At 40.5% G+C, this 18,635-nt stretch overlaps 3 protein-coding genes across 3 annotated transcripts; all 3 read right to left on the bottom strand.

Moving 5' to 3' along the window:
• Positions 1–791: 791 nt before the first annotated feature.
• Positions 792–2,279, bottom strand: LOC124158857. Its single transcript, XM_046534235.1, has one exon. The coding sequence runs from the start codon at positions 1,791–1,793 to the stop codon at positions 834–836; it is 960 nt and encodes a 319-aa protein (XP_046390191.1). The 5' UTR covers positions 1,794–2,279; the 3' UTR covers positions 792–833.
• A 4,473-nt stretch (positions 2,280–6,752) lies between these two features.
• LOC124159685 lies at positions 6,753–8,363 on the bottom strand. Its single transcript, XM_046535595.1, has 3 exons — positions 7,682–8,363; positions 7,130–7,557; positions 6,753–7,017 (listed from the first exon to the last, which is right to left on the bottom strand). Exons 1-3 carry the CDS (start codon positions 8,361–8,363, stop codon positions 6,763–6,765), a joined length of 1,365 nt encoding a protein of 454 aa, XP_046391551.1. The 3' UTR covers positions 6,753–6,762.
• An 8,732-nt stretch (positions 8,364–17,095) lies between these two features.
• On the bottom strand, positions 17,096–18,116 carry LOC124159684. The gene is made up of 2 exons (XM_046535594.1): positions 18,109–18,116; positions 17,096–17,945 (listed from the first exon to the last, which is right to left on the bottom strand). Exons 1-2 carry the CDS (start codon positions 18,114–18,116, stop codon positions 17,096–17,098), a joined length of 858 nt encoding a protein of 285 aa, XP_046391550.1.
• Positions 18,117–18,635: the final 519 nt, after the last annotated feature.

Genomic DNA, 18,635 nt, shown 5'->3' with positions numbered 1-18,635 from the left:
AATGGCTCTTTGTCTCGGAAACTCTTTGGGATAGTAAGGAGGCCATTAAGGATGGGGAAAATGGGCTTGGGCACACCTACACAATGCAGAAAATGTTTATTGGGGAAGTCCATTTCATATCAGGTTTTCCCAAACAACCCCAAACTCTTCTTCCCAGGACCCACTCCCCTACTCACCTCTACACATTCCTTTTCCTATCTTCCCCTGTCCTTGCACAACTTCATATTGCACATATACAGAGGAAATAATTCATTTTATACCATTTCTTACCGTAAAACGCCACCAAATTTTATGCAAAGATAAGGATATTCAAGAAAATCAAGTGTATTAGAAATCAACTGTTACATATTTTTAAACAATTTGGTTATTGCAGGAGTAAATTAAAATTTCCTGGCATATCTTTGCTAATTGTGTATTGAAAATTGAAATAAGGACAAAGATACACAACTAAAAATATTCTGGATGAGGCAGGCTGCGCTCGTTGATAGTGCTCGGCTGATGCAGTTGAATCAGGTCCGCACTCCGTTGAGGTTGTAGAAAGAGAGAGAGAGTGTCAGTGCGCGGACGAGAATTGAGGCCGGAGCGGCGAGAGAGGGCGCCTCAAGTATTCCCGCGCATGCGCGTTGGGCTGCAGCAGACGGCGTGAGGAGCTGGAACCGTAACCTCGCGTCCGTGCTTCAACATACCGCCCACCTTGAAAGCAGGCGCTTTCAATGACATGCAAAAATAAACAATTGGAATGAGAAAAAAAGCATAATAAAAATCTAAAAATGAAACAGATTATGCTTTGAAATAAATGATATGAAATTAATACATGAAAACACAAAACATTCTTAATTCTCAATTGGTAGAATGCACAGCTTGTTAATAGCTCTCTTAAAAACACCCGTGGAGGTTTTTACGGTAACGACCCGGCATAAGCCATCTCCCCCTGGATGAAGCTCCAACACTCTTCCGGTCCTCCACTGAAGAGGGGGCTGGTTTTCCTCGACGAGCAGCACCAGAGTCCCAACTCTTAGATTCTCCGACTTAACTGTCCACTTGGTCCGCTGCTGAAGACTGGACAAATACTCCGTCGACCATCTCCTCCAGAAGGCCTGGAAGAGCTGCTGCACATGTTGCCACCGCGACAGTCGGTTGACCTGGAGAGCAATCAAATCTGGCTCTGGCATTGAGGTTAAGGGTTGGCCAATTAGGAAGTGGCCGGGAGTGAGAGGCATTAGGTCATTAGGATCGTTAGACATGGGGGTGATAGGGCGTGAGTTGATGCAAGCTTCAATTTGCGCTAGCAGTGTAGTTAATTCTTCATACGTAAGGATAGCCTTGCCGATCACTCTTAGAAGATGGCGTTTTGCAGATTTGACGCCTGTTTCCCAGAGACCCCCGAAATGCGGAGACCTGGGTGGTATGAAATGCCACGCCACATTGTATTCTGATAAAGAGCGAGAGACCTCGTATTGATGCTGCTGTGATTGGAATAATCTGCGTAGTGCTATCAACTCGTTTCTTGCTCCCACGAAATTGGTAGCGTTGTCGCTGTAAAAGTCATGCGGTCTCCCTCTGCGTGCCATAAAGCGTCTCAAAGCTGCCATAAAAGAAGCAGTAGTAAGATCGCTGACGAGCTCCAGATGGATAGCCTTTGTGGAAAGGCATATGAAAAGAGCCGCGTAGCCCTTAACGGGTGGACTGCGCCTCTGTTGCACCCGTCGAAACCACACAGGACCAAAATAATCGATGCCAGTGTTGCTAAAGGCTCTGCTGGGTGCCACTCTTGGAGGTGGAAGTTGTCCCATGAGTTGCTTAGAAGTGGAAGGGTACACTTTAAAGCAATTTAAACATTTGCTTACTACCTTGTGGGCTAGTTTTCTGCCATGAATAGGCCAGTAAAATTGTCGAACCTCACATGAGAGCGCTTGAGGTCCTGAATGTAAGGATAATATATGAAATTCTTTTACTATCAATTCAGTAAAATGCTCATTTTTTGGCAAAACAATTGGATGCTTCCGGTCATAATTTAGTCGTGAATTTTCAAGTCTGCCGCCCACCCTGATCACACCCTTGTCATCCAGAAAAGGGTTTAAGGATCTCAGGTTGCTTCTAGGGGGCACCTCCTTTTCCTTCCTCAAAGCTTCTAATTCTGGACCGAAATGCTGAGATTGAATGACCTTAATTGAATGAAACAGAGCATCTTGAATTTCGCCCAAAGTTAGTATTCCTATTTTTCGTTGACGTTTCGGTAGCCTACTGTTATTTACAAATCGTAGGCAATAGGCGATGACCCTCTTCAATTGGGAAAATGATGAAAATCTCTTGTAGATATCGCTGCTAACATGAACAGCAAGATGGACCTGGAGGTAATCAGAGTTTCTCTCAAGCTGCGCGTCGGAATAATCATCAGCATGGTGTTCATATGGAGGAATTGAGTTGAAATCACTTATCCAAGTTGGCCCGGACCACCATAAGTTGCAGTGAAGAAGTTGAAGCGGAAAAGAACCTCGGGATAATACATCAGCTGGATTCTCAGAAGAGGGAACGTGGCCCCACTCCATGTTATCAGTTAGCTCCTGTATCGCTGCAACCCGGTTAGCAATGAATGTTTTCCAAGTTTTAGATGGGGATGAAAGCCAAGCTAAAACTATCTTCGAGTCCGTCCAAAGAAAATAACGCTGACACTTGAGATGACTTGATACCTTTGAAGCTAATTGCGCTAATAATAATGCAGCACAAAGTTCCAGTCGCGGAATAGTCATTTGTTTTAATGGAGCGACTCGGGATTTTGCACACAATAATGTTACTTTTATTTTTCCCTTGTCGTTAACGGAAAGTACGTAAATACAGGCGCCGTACGCAGCTTCGGAAGCATCACAGAATCCATGCAGCTGGTCATCGTTGTGGTTTCCACCGCCATTTATAATACTTCTGGGTATCTGTATCCGATGGATTTCTGCAAGCTGCTGTCGGAATTCCAACCATTCAGTGTGGATATGGGTAGGAATAGATTCGTCCCATTGCAGCTTGAGTTGCCAAAGTTTCTGCATTATTATTTTGGCCTTTGCGATTATTGGTCCTAAGAGCCCCAATGGATCGAATAATTTAGATATATCAGACAAAATGCTGCGTTTTGAAAATTGAACTTGATTATCGATGGGAGGAACAATAAAAGAAAAATGATCCATCATTGGTTGCCACTGCATCCCTAGAGTCCTGATGGTATTTTCAGATTCATTTGGGAGTTGATACAATGTTTCTTGATCTTCAATCGGGATCCTTTCTAGGATAGATGGATGGTTTGCGCACCATTTATGAAGTTTAAATTGAGCAGATTCAAGCAATTTCTTCAATTCTGCTTGCAATTCTAAGGCCTCCTCGAGTGTATTAGCTCCTGACATGATGTCATCCATGTAACAGTTGTTTTCCAAAGCTGCTGATGCCAAAGGAAATTCCGCTCGTCCCTCGATGGCTAGCTGCAAGAGGCATCTGGTGGCTAAAAAAGATGATGACGATAATCCATAGGTAACGGTGTTTAGGCGATAGGTCCTCCATTCCTCCTTCACGGAATCCCTCCACAAAATTAACTGCATGTCGGTGTCAGGTGATTGAAGCTTAATTTGCCGATACATGTGCTGAATGTCCGTGGTGACGGCAAAAGCGTATGACCTGAAGGTAAGAAGAATTGAGAACAAGTCCCTTTGGACCACTGGACCGACCATCAGAATATCGTTCAAAGAAATGCCAGTTGAACTCTTCGCTGAACCGTCGAATACAACTCTTAATTTTTTAGCGGCATTGGTATGTTTTATGACCGCATGATGGGGTAAATAAAACACTGTTTTTGATGTATGGTTCTCAGAATCAGATTCATCTAACAAATCCATGTGATCCAGTTCTAAATATTCATTAAGAAAATTGCCGTATTCCACTTTTAATTGTTGATCGGCCGTAAATCGCCTTTCAAATTTTTTAAATCGAAGAAGTGCATTGGTTTTTGAGTCACCTAACAGGTGTGGATCATGGCGAAACGGAAGTCTAACTGAAAATCTTCCTCCCAAACTGCGACTGAAGTGGCGTTTGAAATGTTCTTCGATAGCCTTTTCTTCTTCTGAGAGAAAATTTTCCCTCTTATTTACTTGTTCAATTTCCCAAAATCTCTGCATAGTATCCTCCAAGCTGTCCCCTAGTGTGCTAATATTACAGACACTTGGTGGTAATGAATGAGGTGAGCAAACGTTAGTTGTAATTTTTCCTGATACCACCCATCCTAAAATAGTTTTCTGTAGGGTAGGTAAGTTATCAGAAATTCGGATTTGGCCAACACACATCAGACGCCAGAATATCTCGGCACCAAGAAGTAAGTCTATTCTACTGGGGCGATAGAAGCAGGGATCAGCGAGTTGAATATTCTTGGGTGCATGAAATGACGAACGACGCACTGTTGTTGATGGTAAATCCCCGGTAATACGGGGCAGAACTATGAAATCTAGTTCCGATGTGAAAGCATTTATCCTTGATTTGATGCTAGTAGTAACATAATGAGATGCTCGGGATATATTTTGATTGATGCCCATAATAGGTTTGGAAGCCTTAATTCTTTTAAGTCCCAAGGATCGAGAAAGTGATTCTGTTATGAGATTCGATTGAGAACCAGAGTCCAACAATGCTCTGCAACTATGCAAATGGCCTCGTGAATCCGCGATGTTGATGATGGCGGTGGCCAAAATGATTTGTTGAGATTCATCGCTGTTGTGGAGGCAAAACTCGTTTTCGGCCGTTTGAGGCTGTTGAGTGGAGGAGGCGGAAGAATCGTGAATGGGTTGCTCCAAATGCAATAATGTGTTATGCCTCTTCCCACATTTCTTGCATGAAGTCGATTTGCAATTAATTGTCATGTGGCCCCGGCGCAGGCAATTCATACATAACTTTAGATTTCTGCATTTATTTATCTTCTCAGAAGTCGGTAACTTCTGGAAAGCGCTGCATTGGAATAGCTGATGAGACTTCTCACAGAACGCACAAGAGGAGGGTTGCGCGGCAACATGAACGCTTGACTTGCGAGAATATTCCCCCGGTGGACGAGAATGCACTGTAGATTTTCCCGGGGATACATACTGAATGGACCTCTGGTGAGCGCACTGATCATTTTCAGATGCCTCCAAGATTTTGCAACGCTGGGATAAAAATGAAATTAAGTCCTCGAAAACTGGTAGTTCATTTGAACTCAATGTTAATTCCCATGCTCTCTTTGTTGTCGAGTCCAATTTATGGGAAACTATGTGAATTAATAGGGTATTCCATTGCTCTGTGGGTTGACCCAAAGCCTTCAAGGCTCTAACGTGCTTCAAAGTTTCGTCCAAGAGACGCCTTAACGCTGCCACCGATTCCTTAGCTATCGGAGGGAAATTCATAATTTCTTGTACGTGCTTCTTTATGATTATTCTTTTATTCTCATAGCGGTCCTTTAATAATTGCCAAGCCACTTGGTAGTTAGTGGCAGAAATCTCTAAACTATCCAGTAATTGAGAAGCCGCTCCCTTTAAAGATGATTTAAGATAATGGAGTTTTTGAATGGGAGAGAGCGATGCATTATCATGAATTAGAGACTGAAAAGTGTCATGAAATGGAACCCATTCCTCGTATGCTCCACTGAAAGATGGCAAATTTAACGCGGGCAGCTGGAGTCCGGCGATTGAGGCATTGACGTTTTGAGGCGAATTTGACGAAGTTGAAGTTCCACTTTTGATAAGCTCTTCAAAACGGGTCTCCAACTCAAAATAAGTATCTTCAAAAGCTTCTCTTTCGGCAAGAGCTTCGCTTACAGATTTAGATTCTGATGGTAATAATTCAATTTCTGTTTGAATAGCATCAAATTCAGACCAGCACTCTCGCAGCCTTGACAAACGGCTTGATAAATGAAACTCCGCGAGGTCTCGTTCTTCGTCGTCCAAGTACGCCTTAAACCTCGTGAGGCGAGATTTTATTAGACCCCGCTTATGAATTAATTTTTTAAGATCCTCACTCATGTTAGCTTGGTAACTTATTGCATCAAAGGATACTGAGGATTACAATGGGAGAAGGAAGAGCCAGAACCAAAAATGATTACACTCACCAGAGACGGCCATCGTCGACAGGAAAGGTAGAATCGGCAGAACAGCCGCTCGCTCCGTCGTTCCACCGGCGTGGTTTCCACAGGCGTGATGACGCTCGTCGGGAAAACTGCACATGCGGTCGCGCAGCAGTCGAAGTAAGCTCCTTCTCGTTGAAGACTGCTCTCTCGTGAAGAAATACGACTCGGAAACCGATCGCAGCCACGTGGTTGATTCATGCAAAGAATCACGTCGGGGTCACCAAATGGTTAATGCAGGAGTAAATTAAAATTTCCTGGCTTATCTTTGCTAATTGTGTATTGAAAATTGAAATAAGGACAAAGATACACAACTAAAAATATTCTGGATGAGGCAGGCTGCGCTCGTTGATAGTGCTCGGCTGATGCAGTTGAATCAGGTCCGCACTCCGTTGAGGTTGTAGAAAGAGAGAGAGAGTGTGTCAGTGCGCGGACGAGAATTGAGGCCGGAGCGGCGAGAGAGGGCGCCTCAAGTATTCCCGCGCATGCGCGTTGGGCTGCAGCAGACGGCGTGAGGAGCTGGAACCGTAACCTCGCGTCCGTGCTTCAACACAATTATTAAATATGCTTAGAAATGGTGTATTAATTGAGTGATTAGGAGAAATAATTTCCGGAAATGTACAATTCAAAAATACCTAGCCAATTCAAATTGTGCATTCGCTCTCTTCCGAGGATGTCAATGACATGTCGGAGTCTCCACTAGTCTCACTGCCACTGAGTTCCACAATTATTTTGTCTATTTCTTCGTCCATCAGTGCGTCAGTTTTCCAATATTCCTCTTCGATTTTCTTGACGTGTGCGCACACTTTCGTCCATTTCTCCGTGGAATATTCGGAACAAATTTTTTTAAACAATTCCGCTTTCTTGTCCAGTGATGTCGCCTCCAAATTGTGACGCACCTAAAGGAATACAGAAAATGTGTAGTAATTAACAAATTTAAATAGATGTAGATAACATTTGACATAAAAAACAAATTGAATAAATGCAATGGCAGTTATTCTTCGAGATTACCTGTTCTTTGAGGTCACCCCAAACCATTTCAATGGGATTGAGGTCAGGATGGTAAGGGGGTAAACGAATCACTTCGTGCCCAGACTCCCGTAATAATTCGTCGATGACAAATATTTTTTGCACATCTCTAGACTTTGCCAACTGTAAGAGCTGTGGCTTTCTCATATCCAGGGAGAATGGAATATTATTTGTCTTTAACCAGTTCTGCACATCAACTTTCAAGCTTGTCGACGTTGGGCGTTTGTTTTTCTGTACGCAATGGTAGGATGCATTATCCATTACGATGACACTGTTCAGTGGAATATTGGGAATGACTGCATCTGTTAGCCATTTGGTAAAATTTTTGGAGTTCATTTCATCATGGAAATCTCCACTTTTCTGATGTGACTTGAAAATGAGTAATGCATTTTTAATGAATCCTGCTTCACCTAGAAGAAACAAAGCAATCGTGAAAACATTTTCTTCTACCCTGCGATAGAATTAAAACAATTGACACTGACGCAATTATGTGTCTAAAAGAGTTAATTTTGCTAATAAACAAAGTATAATTACCTCCAGCATGTGCAATAATCAACCGTCGTCCCTTCCCTATGGGTTCAATCACACCGATCTCTTCACGGGACTGCCAGCATTTTGAACTCACATGATTTTCATGTAAGTAGGTTTCGTCCAAGTAGACGATGTTCTTCCCCTCTTCTCTGCAGCTCCTGATCTTTCGTAAGTATTTCTCCCTCCATGCAGCAATCTCGGGCCTCTCAATTAGGATTTTCCTCTTGGACTGACAGCTTTTCCAACGGAACCCTAACTCCAAAAGTATCTCCCGTAAGTAGGTCCTTTGGCAGTCAAGGATTCCGTCTTCTTTCAACGCTTCCAAAAGGTTCTTCACGGTTGGCAATGTTTTACGAACTGCGTAAAACTCGTGAACTTTCCTACGAATGCAGCATTTTGCGAAGTCGTCCAGCTCTATTCGCTTCTTTCGTTCGCCCCTTTTCCCCTTAGGCGTTGAAAATGACAATTTTCCTTTCTCCTCAGATAATTTTCCTTCGCTTGCAATTCTCTTCACCGTGGAGGCACTAACTCCCGTAGCCTGGCTTGTAGCTGACACCACGTTCAACGTTAGTACTTCCTCCGATTTCAACTCGTTCAAAAAACGGCTAACTCTATACACGATTTCTCGAGCCTGACTTTTGAGGGGCCTACCTCGGGCAGGTGAAGATTTCGACGAGCTGGCCATTGCAAATAAGCAATACCAGAGTTAAAGAACTCAAACTCAGTTAACAAGAACCAAAGCCGTAAAACCAAATAGAGTAACCGAAACGGAAGCGTAAGTCAAAATATTACTAGAAAGAAACCCAATTCAAAATCCAAAAAGAATGTCCAAAGCAGTGTCAATACGAGAGTTAAAGGACTCAACAAGAACCAAAGCCGTAAAACCAAATAGAGTAACCAAAACGGAAGCGTAAGTCAAAATATTACTAGAAAGAAACCCAAATCAAAATCCAAAAAGAATGTCCGAAGCAGTGTCAAAAGTCAGGCGCGCAAAACCGAGAGAGAACCGTAACGAATAGAGCTGGCAACAATAATGAAGTGACACGGGTAGGGGAGGCTCGGCAGGGGAAGGAAGGAACCTTGAGTGGGGGTAGCCGAGGACAGAGAGGGGGTGCGCGGAAATTTTCGCGCAGGTTCTTTTCAAAGCGGCACATCTATATATGACGTAAATTTTAAATCACACGAATAGTCTGGTTTGAGAGGTGGAATTAATTACGGTCTATCTCTATAGTATCTTTTGAGCTAAGAAAGTATAAGTAGGAGAAACTGCGTAAAAAATAAAGGAACCTTTAATCATTTTTATGGAATGAAGATTAATGGAAAGGAATGCCAAGCAATTCAATGAATATGATATTTTATGGCGCCAAATAAATTATTTACTTAATATAATCCACAAGAACTGAAATAGACAAGGCAATCGCGAACAATAACATTAATCTCGTGGTGGACGACTGTCAACATCGGACGAAATTAAGTTGTTAAGCTTACTCACTAATGAACACGTATCATTGCGTTGAATATTTTTGCACGATATCTATGAAACACTTGACCATGAAACGCAAAAAATGAGTACATTATGGTGTACTAGAGACATCTTACAATTTGCCTCAGTGCACTAATATTAAATATTTTTCATTGAAAGCCCTTTTTTAATTGGAATATTTGGAAGTGAACGTCGAAATGAATATAAAAAATTAAGGAAAAATAAGGACGCTTTAAAAAAAGTAAGAAGGATAAAAGGCAAAGTCCTAATGAACGAGTGCATATTAAAAGTATCAACATGTTAATGGAGTGAATCGTTATTTTTGTATTGGCGAAAAAATATCAAACTAAGAAAAGATAAAATGATTTACCTGGAGTCGTGGTCTCCCACGATGTCCTCGCTTACACGATGGATTATTTTTTATGCGTCCCTCCGTAAGTCACAGTGTAAACAGACAGAAAAACCACAGTCATGAGCTCAGATCTCACATAGGTAGAAAGAACACCTTGAAAACATGAGCTCTGATAGCAGAATGACGAGAAGTTCAACGGTTTCTCGCAATGCGATGTGCCATTGTTGGCGTAGCCTCAGACGGTAGTGGATACAATACATTGTAAGGGAAACAGCGCGCAAGAGATTGCCTAAATTACGTTAATGCATTAATAAGGTCATTATCAAAACTGTTTCACATGCTGTGATAGGCAGGCTAATATGAAAGATAGCTTCCGAATCTGGGGATTGTTAAATTGAAAACAATGCAACGCTCACAAAAATTTGACATTCTGAGGTTATTTAATTTAAATCACGGCAACCAACGGTACGGTTAACAAACTGTAGGGATGAGTTATTTTTTCTTCTTTGTCTTGATATTAATAATTCGTCGTTGGTTACAAAACATTCTAAAAATTACAAAATATTCCGTGAATCCAGGATCGAAGGTTAAATGAATAGTGTGTTGGACTATTGCGAACATCTATTTGTGAATAGTTCTTAAGCTTACCTTCCACTTAACTTACATTCTTGCGTCTAATCTTTATGAACGAAAAACATTTTAATTCGTCAAATTGGAAAGCGTAATGTGATTTTTCCTGAGCTTTCCTTATCGTCTAAAATTTGAATTAGACATAACATATCGTAGTCATAGTGTTTTCGTCACATCTAAGGAAAAGAGGTTGTTGACTATAAACTATCATTTAAAATATTTTTTCCGCCTTATTAGACCATTATGGAATGCCAATGTCATCTGCGAAATAATTATTGACGTTACTTAGAAGTAGGTGTAAGGTAATGTAATGGGGAGCCAGTGCAACCAACGCAAAGTAGCAATAAAAGCGGAGAAAGTATTGCATTTTTTCATGGCTTGACGAATCAAATTTAAAGTAAATACCTTCAAATTGAAGGAAAAAATCAATGCAGCTAACAAGAAAAAAAATGAATAAAATATTATATTAATTAATAGCATGATGGAACAATTTATAAAAGTGATTATCGGGAGTGGATTTTAAGTTTTGTTGTTGGTGCAAGATTAGGAGAGTGAAGGCAGGTAGATGAATATCACAGGTTGGAAAGCTCCTGAAAGCGATATATTGTTACGTTGTAGCTACCGTATTCCGGCGTCGTGACGTTATTCCAATTTTTCAATGCAACGAGGAGTCTGGTTTGAGAGTCGTAATCAAATACGGTCTATCGTAATGGCATTCTTTGAGCTAAATAAATGTTAGTTTGAGGTAGGGAATGGAAAATAAATGGACATATGTCATAATGGACATGGTCGCCTGCAAAGAACATTTATGTGACATGCTGAAGAAATCGTTGATTGACCCGTGAGAATAATTAACGAAACACCTTCTGTATTCCCATGTCACTGCACTTTACACACCATTCTTTCAACAATATTAATCCAATTAAGTAAAATAGATTAAACTTAAAAATTTCTGTGAGCTCCGGGGTGGGGGATGTTATCCCCCAAAACCACCTTGCTGCGCCACTGATCGGTGGCACTCCTAGGTAGTGATATACTGCACTTAATATGCATAAAATAGTATTAGGTACAGTAGTCCACATTTATTCTATAGTGATTATTAGAAAGGGTAGGGCAATGCAGCGTAATGTCGTCGACAAGTACCCATAAAAAAAGACCTAATGGCAAATTTTATTTTTATGGGGGGTTACAACGGAATACCGGGGGTTTTATATTTGTGATCAACCAGTGGTCACCAATCGTTCTCATATATTCCGTGCCGATAAGTCGTAGGGGTCTGGAACAGTGGGGGAATTCTGACGATAAATACCGAAATAGGTGAGCTTTCAGAAAAAATAATCTTTTTGGGAAGTTTCACGGGGTTATCGTGGGTTCTAATAACTCGAAGGTATGAGGAACACGGCCTGAATGGTGACGAAAACTACCCGGAAAGGAGAACTTAATAAATTTTATTTTTCTGGAAGGTCCCAGAAGGTGATGGAGTGTTTTCAGGTTTTTTTTCCCGCATGGTTTACGGTGGCCCGCTATTAGCAAAGCTAGAGCTGTGAGCATGAGTTCCTGGAAGTTCCAAGGAGATATATTACTACCACGAATCCCAATTATTCAGACAGACGTGCCAATTGAATATATACGGGTTCAATTTCTAATTAGATAGGCATTCGCTATGTCAATAAATAAGACCAAAGTATGTCTGTTTGTGGCTTAGATATTGGAAAAAGATAACAGAAATCTTATATCACCATTCACGTTCTATCCTAAAAATTTCAAAATGGCACGCTCATTACAAAGGAGAAAATGAGACCTATCGATATTATTTCATTTCGATAGCTATTTCGATCAGGAATAGGTTCACGAAATGTTGTGTTAATCCTTTGTAAATCGTAATTTTCTGTGATTTTCGGAATATTTTAATTTTTTCTGAGTAATCAACGACGTTGAAAGAAACTGTTAACTTCATTTCGTAGAACATGTTATGAGCAAATATCATTTTCGTTATCCTACACCTGATATTACGTAACGAAGATGGAGAGTTATGAAAATTTTCCAGTAAAGAAGAGTTGATTGGTTTCATATTGAGCTTCTTGGGCTCATGAGTCCCTGGAATGTGCCATGAGTCATTTCCATAAGAAATACATGTAAATTAAATTTTTAATGCCTGCACACGTATTTGTGTTTGCACATTAAAATTAGTGGAAATGGTCACATTAAGTTAAGCCACATATCATTCGAAAGGAAAAGAATTGCACTTTCTTATTCCTGCATATCCATTTCGTTTTATACCTGATTTACACTGAATTTAGAAATAAACATCCAAAAAACGTTCAAGTTTAGCGTGTTTCGCTTACTTTTCCCTTGACGACCGTCAATATTGTTTATGCCGTTTGAAATATCTTCCCATCACACTAAGATATAAATAGCATGTTCCAAGGAGATGTATTACTATCACGAATCCCTATTATTCCGACAGATGTGCCAAATAAATACATACGGGTTCAATTTCTAATTAGATTGGCAATCGCAATGGCAATAGATAAGAACAAAGTATGTCTGTTTGTGGCTTAGACATTGGAAAACTTTGGTTTTCACACAGACACAATTTTACGTGGCATGTTTTATCGCGTGCGGTATAACATCCAGTTTGTTTCTGTTGGCTGAAGAATGCCTTACTATAAATACCGTACTAAAAGACAAAAATTTTGGGTAGGTACGGTTAACATGGTAGGAGAAAATGAAACCTATCGATATAATATTATATTGACATCTCTTGATAAGGGGATGTAGTTCTGCAAAATATTTTATGTGTATGATTAGTAAGTTACCTTCTAGCATACCGTCAGCAACTACAGTAAAAGGTCTGCAAAAGGGATCTCTACAGTACACAATTTTATCGAACATAACTTCAACTATAACAACTGCATTAGTTTATTGAAATTTTTATCTTGTTTTGTACTTTTCTTTATCTATCGGTAAGAGTTTAAGTCCCTTACCTAATTAAATAAAAAAGATATGAGGAAAAAATCGAACTCCAGCATTTTCGATTCGATTTTTCTTGTTGGAAAATGGGCCAAGCGGAATCTTCATCATTGCTAAATGTGACCTCTATGGTAAGGAAAGAGGAAACTTGTATGAAACGATTTTGATATATCCCTATTTACTTTACATAAAAAATATATTTCGGCATTAATATAAAACTATGGTTGCCATGGAAACGAAAAGATAACAGAAATCTTATATCACCAATCACCTACTATTTTAAAAATTTCGAACATCTACGATCAATAACAAAGGAGAAAATTAGAATTATCGATATTATTTCATTTCGATATATCTTCCAAAGAAATCGTTACTTATCAAAATATTTTACATGTACGTATAGTACGTTGCTGCCCAAGCAAATAATAAAAAGAATTATCCCCGTAACTATGTAAACAAGTCTTAAAGAGACATATATCGAATGCACCCTTGGATCGATTACAACTTCGCTTCTAATTATTTGATCCGCTTGATTTATCTTTAGCCTGATTAAGAAGGTACACTTTAATATTAGATTTGAATTTCGTATTCATACCTTGAATAACGAAAAAGTTATTAGCGAATAAAGCGTATCCAAGGAGATTAGTATCGATATAACTCTCACATGAATCGATCGAGAGGATTGGTTATCATTGCAAAAGTTGTCCTTTTTGCTTATAGTATTACCCTGAAAATTTCGTTCGTCTAACTTGAACGGTTGCCAAGTTATTCAAGATCGTGTGCTTCATAAAATAATGGCGACAATGATTTTTCACGTGCAGGATATTTTTCGGAATTTTATTATGAATTAACCAAGAGGGTTATCGGAAAAACAGGGTAGGACGTGAGGGTACGAAGTACCCTCTACGGTTTTTCACGGAGATTCCAAATTTACACATGCCAAAGTCTCAGCCGAAATCCGAAATTTAATATTCGTATTCTCGACAATGGAAAATCGAAAATCGTTTATTCCTCGGAATTCGTTCAACTTGTGAATATTCCAAGGTAGCCAAAAAATCACGTAAAAATCTAGTATCTTGCGTTTCAAGGAATTAGTCCTACGATTATTGCAAGTTGGTAAAAAAAAAATTCCAAAGTTAGGCCCGTAAGAAAAGCATGGGAAAGTTTCAAAAAATCATAAAAAATACTAAATATCAAAACGTCGTAATGACAACCGCACCAAAAAATCGACAAAAAATCTAGTTTATGGCCATTGAATATCATGTTCCTCAAACGTTTAAAAGTACAAATTAAAAGCGAAAAGGTTTTAGTCCCATAAGGCTCCCATGTTAATTCAAGTCGATATATCTCGAAAACTAATCGACTTTTTCGAGTTTTCAGATTTTTCCTCCGGATGAATTTTTTTTTTACTTTTACGTCCAATAAGCCAAATGTCCACACCTATCACCGGTTTGGCTGTGAATTTGTATCCATGAGTCAGTGAGTAGATCAGTCAGTTACACATCCGGCTGTATATATAAGAGACTTGCACTTACGTTAATTTGGTGTCCGTACGACGTCGGGAAGTGGCAAAAAAAATTCCGAAAAAGTTAAAATCGTGTGTTGAGGGAATGCAAACTTCACGGCGGATGTGTTGTAAGTTACCAAACGTTGTAGGAGTCGCGATTTCAATGGAAAATCGATTGTCGTTAATTACTCGTAATTCGTTCGACTTATGGAAAATTAAAGGTAGCCAAAAAATTGAGTAAAAAATGTAGTACCTTGCATTGAAAGGAAGTAGACCTACGATTTTTGCAAATAGGTCAAAAAAATCCCGAAAATCGGCCCATAAGAAAAGCATTGGAAATTTTAAAAAGTTAAAAAGAATACTTTTAATCAAAATATTGCAAAGACGACCACACCAAAAAATCAACCAAAAAATCTAGTATCTCATACGTTAAGGACTTATTCCTACAACTATTTAAAATTGGTTTTAAAAAAATCCAAAGATAGGCCCATAAGAAAAGCATTAGAAATTTAAAAAAAATATAAAAAATACTTATAAACAAAATATGGCAATATTTTTCACACCAAAAAATTGGCCAAAAAATCTTGTATCCGCCAGTGAAATTTCATGTTCCCGTGACATTTGCAAGTAGGCAATGAATGGGAAAAGTTTTAGTCTCATAAGGCTGCAATGTTAATTCGGATCGATATATCTCGAAAACCGATCGACTTTTTCGAGTTTTCGGATTTTTCCTCCCGATCAATATTTTTTCTCCACCCACGGTGAAAATTTCGTCTTCCTAGGACGTCCGGAAGTGGTCGGGAATTTGTATACGTGAATCAGTCAGTCAGTGAGCTATCTGTCACACATCGGGTTGTATATATTATAGATTGTATATAATATAGATATAGATTCATAAGTAAATGAGGCGTTTACATCCCTTAATTACCAAAGAAGAGCCCAGGTTCCATTTTCAAACTCCGAGGTAAATTGCGGAACGGATAGGTGCTCTCCACGTTCCCTCTTCCCAACACTGAAACCGGAACCACGGGAACAGAACACGGGAGGGTCAGCCATTTTCCTGAATCCATGCATCACTCCTGTTTTGGACGCCATTGGAAGCTGAAGTTTGTAATTGCTATAGATTGATCTCGATTTTTGACCACCTGCCCGATTGGATTTGCTATTTGGATTTAATTTATAATACATTTGACCTTGCTTTGATTGGATTTGCCGTATTTGGATTTTCAATTTACTTATTTTGACCGTGCTTGTCTGGATTTTTTCTTATTGGATTTTGGCTTGACTTGATTTTTGGAATACTTGGCTTACCCTCCGATTTCGACCCCTGCATTCTTCGGCAAATCTAACCGGAAGTGCGTCAAGAAACGTTATCTATCTTGAGCAATTCGCAATTCACATTTTGTATCACATCACATCGGTGATTGTCTTTCAAGGAAGACTCCTGAAGGTGTGATATTTGGCCAATTCAGCGAGGCTCCAACTACAATCCAAGTAAGTTTGATGATATTCATAGTTGTTTTCTCTAGGCGTGCTATGGCGGCGTGGTTGTTTCCATGTGCTACTTCATTAAGTCTGTATGTAAAACTCGTGGGAAAGTGTCTAATTATGCTTTGAAAAACGTGACCAACGTGGTGCAACCGTTGCTTAACAACACAAGAGGCTGTATTGTTTTTCGTTCGTTAAGGTAAAACTTGCACTTTTAAGCCGTGGTCACATGGTAAAATATCTGTCGAAGTTCATGTACCACTCCGTGAAAGTCATAAAGTGGGAATGAATAGGGATTTGTGTGAAAGCTTGTGTATAAAATATATCTTGCTCGTGAAGGCTTTAATCGGATTTCACAGTGCCACTGTTCTCGTCGTTCCCTTGGAAACTCCAAGGTACTTACCCATATGAATGAATTGTGTAAACCTGTTTCAAATTTGTATACATTCTTATACATTCTTATACATTGTCATGGCCGTCAGTGCACGATTCGCAAACTCATAGCTCCGAATTTCTGTTACTGTTAAAATTGTTGTATAATATAGTGCTTTAGCGTGAATATTAATTTATTTACAGCCGTATTGTTACAATAATACATTTGATGTCTACGTTCACATAATCGACCAGTTGGTTCAGGTAGAACGATCCCAATTCAGGGGTGGAAGGTCCTTTGGTGTGAACGCGGGCCACTGTGGTAACTCGTAGTGACTGCTAGCGACTGGTTCGGCCGGCGCGCGTCCCGTGCTGGGGTATCAGCCGACTCCTGGCGGTCGGAACGGCAACTTCGGTAAACAACAGCGTAGCCAAATCCGGCCGCCACATCACCCCCTTGCCAGTCGTTTAACTTGCAGGATAAATGAAGTGATGTGCAAGCAATACAAAAATAATGCGAAAAGAAAAGAAAAACAGATCATCAAACATTAAACCACAAGGAAAATGATTTAGAGAAAAAAAATGTTGCTTTGAGAAAAGTAAACAATGGATCTATGGGGTAAAGTCCTTTAAATGAGGAGGAAAGTGAATTCTCCTCCCAGCTCTTGTGGTATAGTCTCTTGATTGTGGTTCAGGTTGTCGTGGCTCAGGGTTGTCCACAGCTGATGGTAGCAATGGTGTAGACTGTGGCACCCCATTGGAAGTCATAAATGCTGGCTTCAAACGGTTGAGGGAAACCATGACATCCCGGCCATGGATATGCACTACATAGTCCTTGGGATGGCGTGAAACCACTGGAAATGGACCATCATAGGGAGGCTGGAGAGGCCTTCGGAGAGCGTCATTCCGCACAAAGACATGTGATGCTGTATCCAAATCACTGAAAATATATACAGAATGCTCACCATGGCGGGAGCCAGATTTAGGACATAACTTGCCAAAATGTCTTCGCAGCTGCATGGCAAAACTAGCAGGATCAACCGTCGCTTCTGGAGGTGTATGTGAAAGGAAATCCCCTGGCAAGCGAAGAGGCTGCCCGTACAAAAGCTCCGCAGGAGTGGCACTCAGGTCATCCTTCCATGCTGACCTGATTCCCAAAAGGACAACTGGCAGGCAATCAGTCCACCACTCTGTTGCATGGCACATGATGGAGGCTTTCAATTGTCGATGAAAACGCTCCACAAGGCCGTTGGCTGCTGGATTGTATCCTGCAGTGCGGAGGTGTCTGATGCCAAGAAGCTTAGTGAGCTCCTTAAACAGGTGTGACTCGAATTGCCGACCTTGATCGGTAGTGAGCCTGAGAGGCGTTCCGAACCTTGAAACCCAGCCGTCGACGAAAGCCCTGGCAGTAGATTCAGCAGTGATGTCTTGCAGCGGGTAAACCTCTGGCCAGCGAGAAAACCTGTCAACACAAGTAAGGCAATAACGATATCCTCTAGAGAGAGGCAATGGGCCTACCAAATCTAGATGGATGTGTTCGAACCTGGCATTTGGCGAGGAAAAGGTGCCGACTGTTGTCGAAACGTGGCGCGTCACTTTTGATTTTTGACAACTGACACACTCACGAGCCCATGCTCGACAGTCTTTGTTGACCGATGGCCAAACAAAACGTTCCGTTACCAACGGTGTTGACGCTTTCACACCAGGATGTGACAAATTGTGTAGGGAATAAAAAACCTGTCGTCGAAAATCAGGGGTAACGAATGGCCTAGCTCTTGGGGTGGACACATCACAAAACAACTGCACTTGAACACCGGGAAGCACTATTTGTTTCAGTGAAAGTGAAGAGTCATCCAAGAGGAAAGTTTTCAATTCCTTATCGCTCTTTTGCGACTTAGCTAGTGCCTCGAAATCTATTGCGGGCGTCACTGAATCGACGCGGGACAAGGTATCGGCGACGATGTTATCCTTTCCCGAGACATGGCGAATGTTCGTTGTGTATTGCCCAATTAAATCTAAATAGCGGAATTGTCGCGGAGAACATTTATCACTATTTTGTTTGAAGGCAAAGATTAGCGGCTTCTGATGGGTAAAAATAGTAAAATGTCGGCCTTCGACCATATGACGAAAGTTCAGCACTGCCCTATACATG

Source organism: Ischnura elegans, chromosome 5, assembly GCF_921293095.1.
Source record: "Ischnura elegans chromosome 5, ioIscEleg1.1, whole genome shotgun sequence".
In the NCBI taxonomy this organism is placed as follows: Eukaryota; Metazoa; Arthropoda; class Insecta; order Odonata; family Coenagrionidae; genus Ischnura; species Ischnura elegans.
The sequence above is the reverse complement of the archived record's forward strand: the minus strand, read 5'-3'. Positions and strand labels throughout refer to the sequence as shown.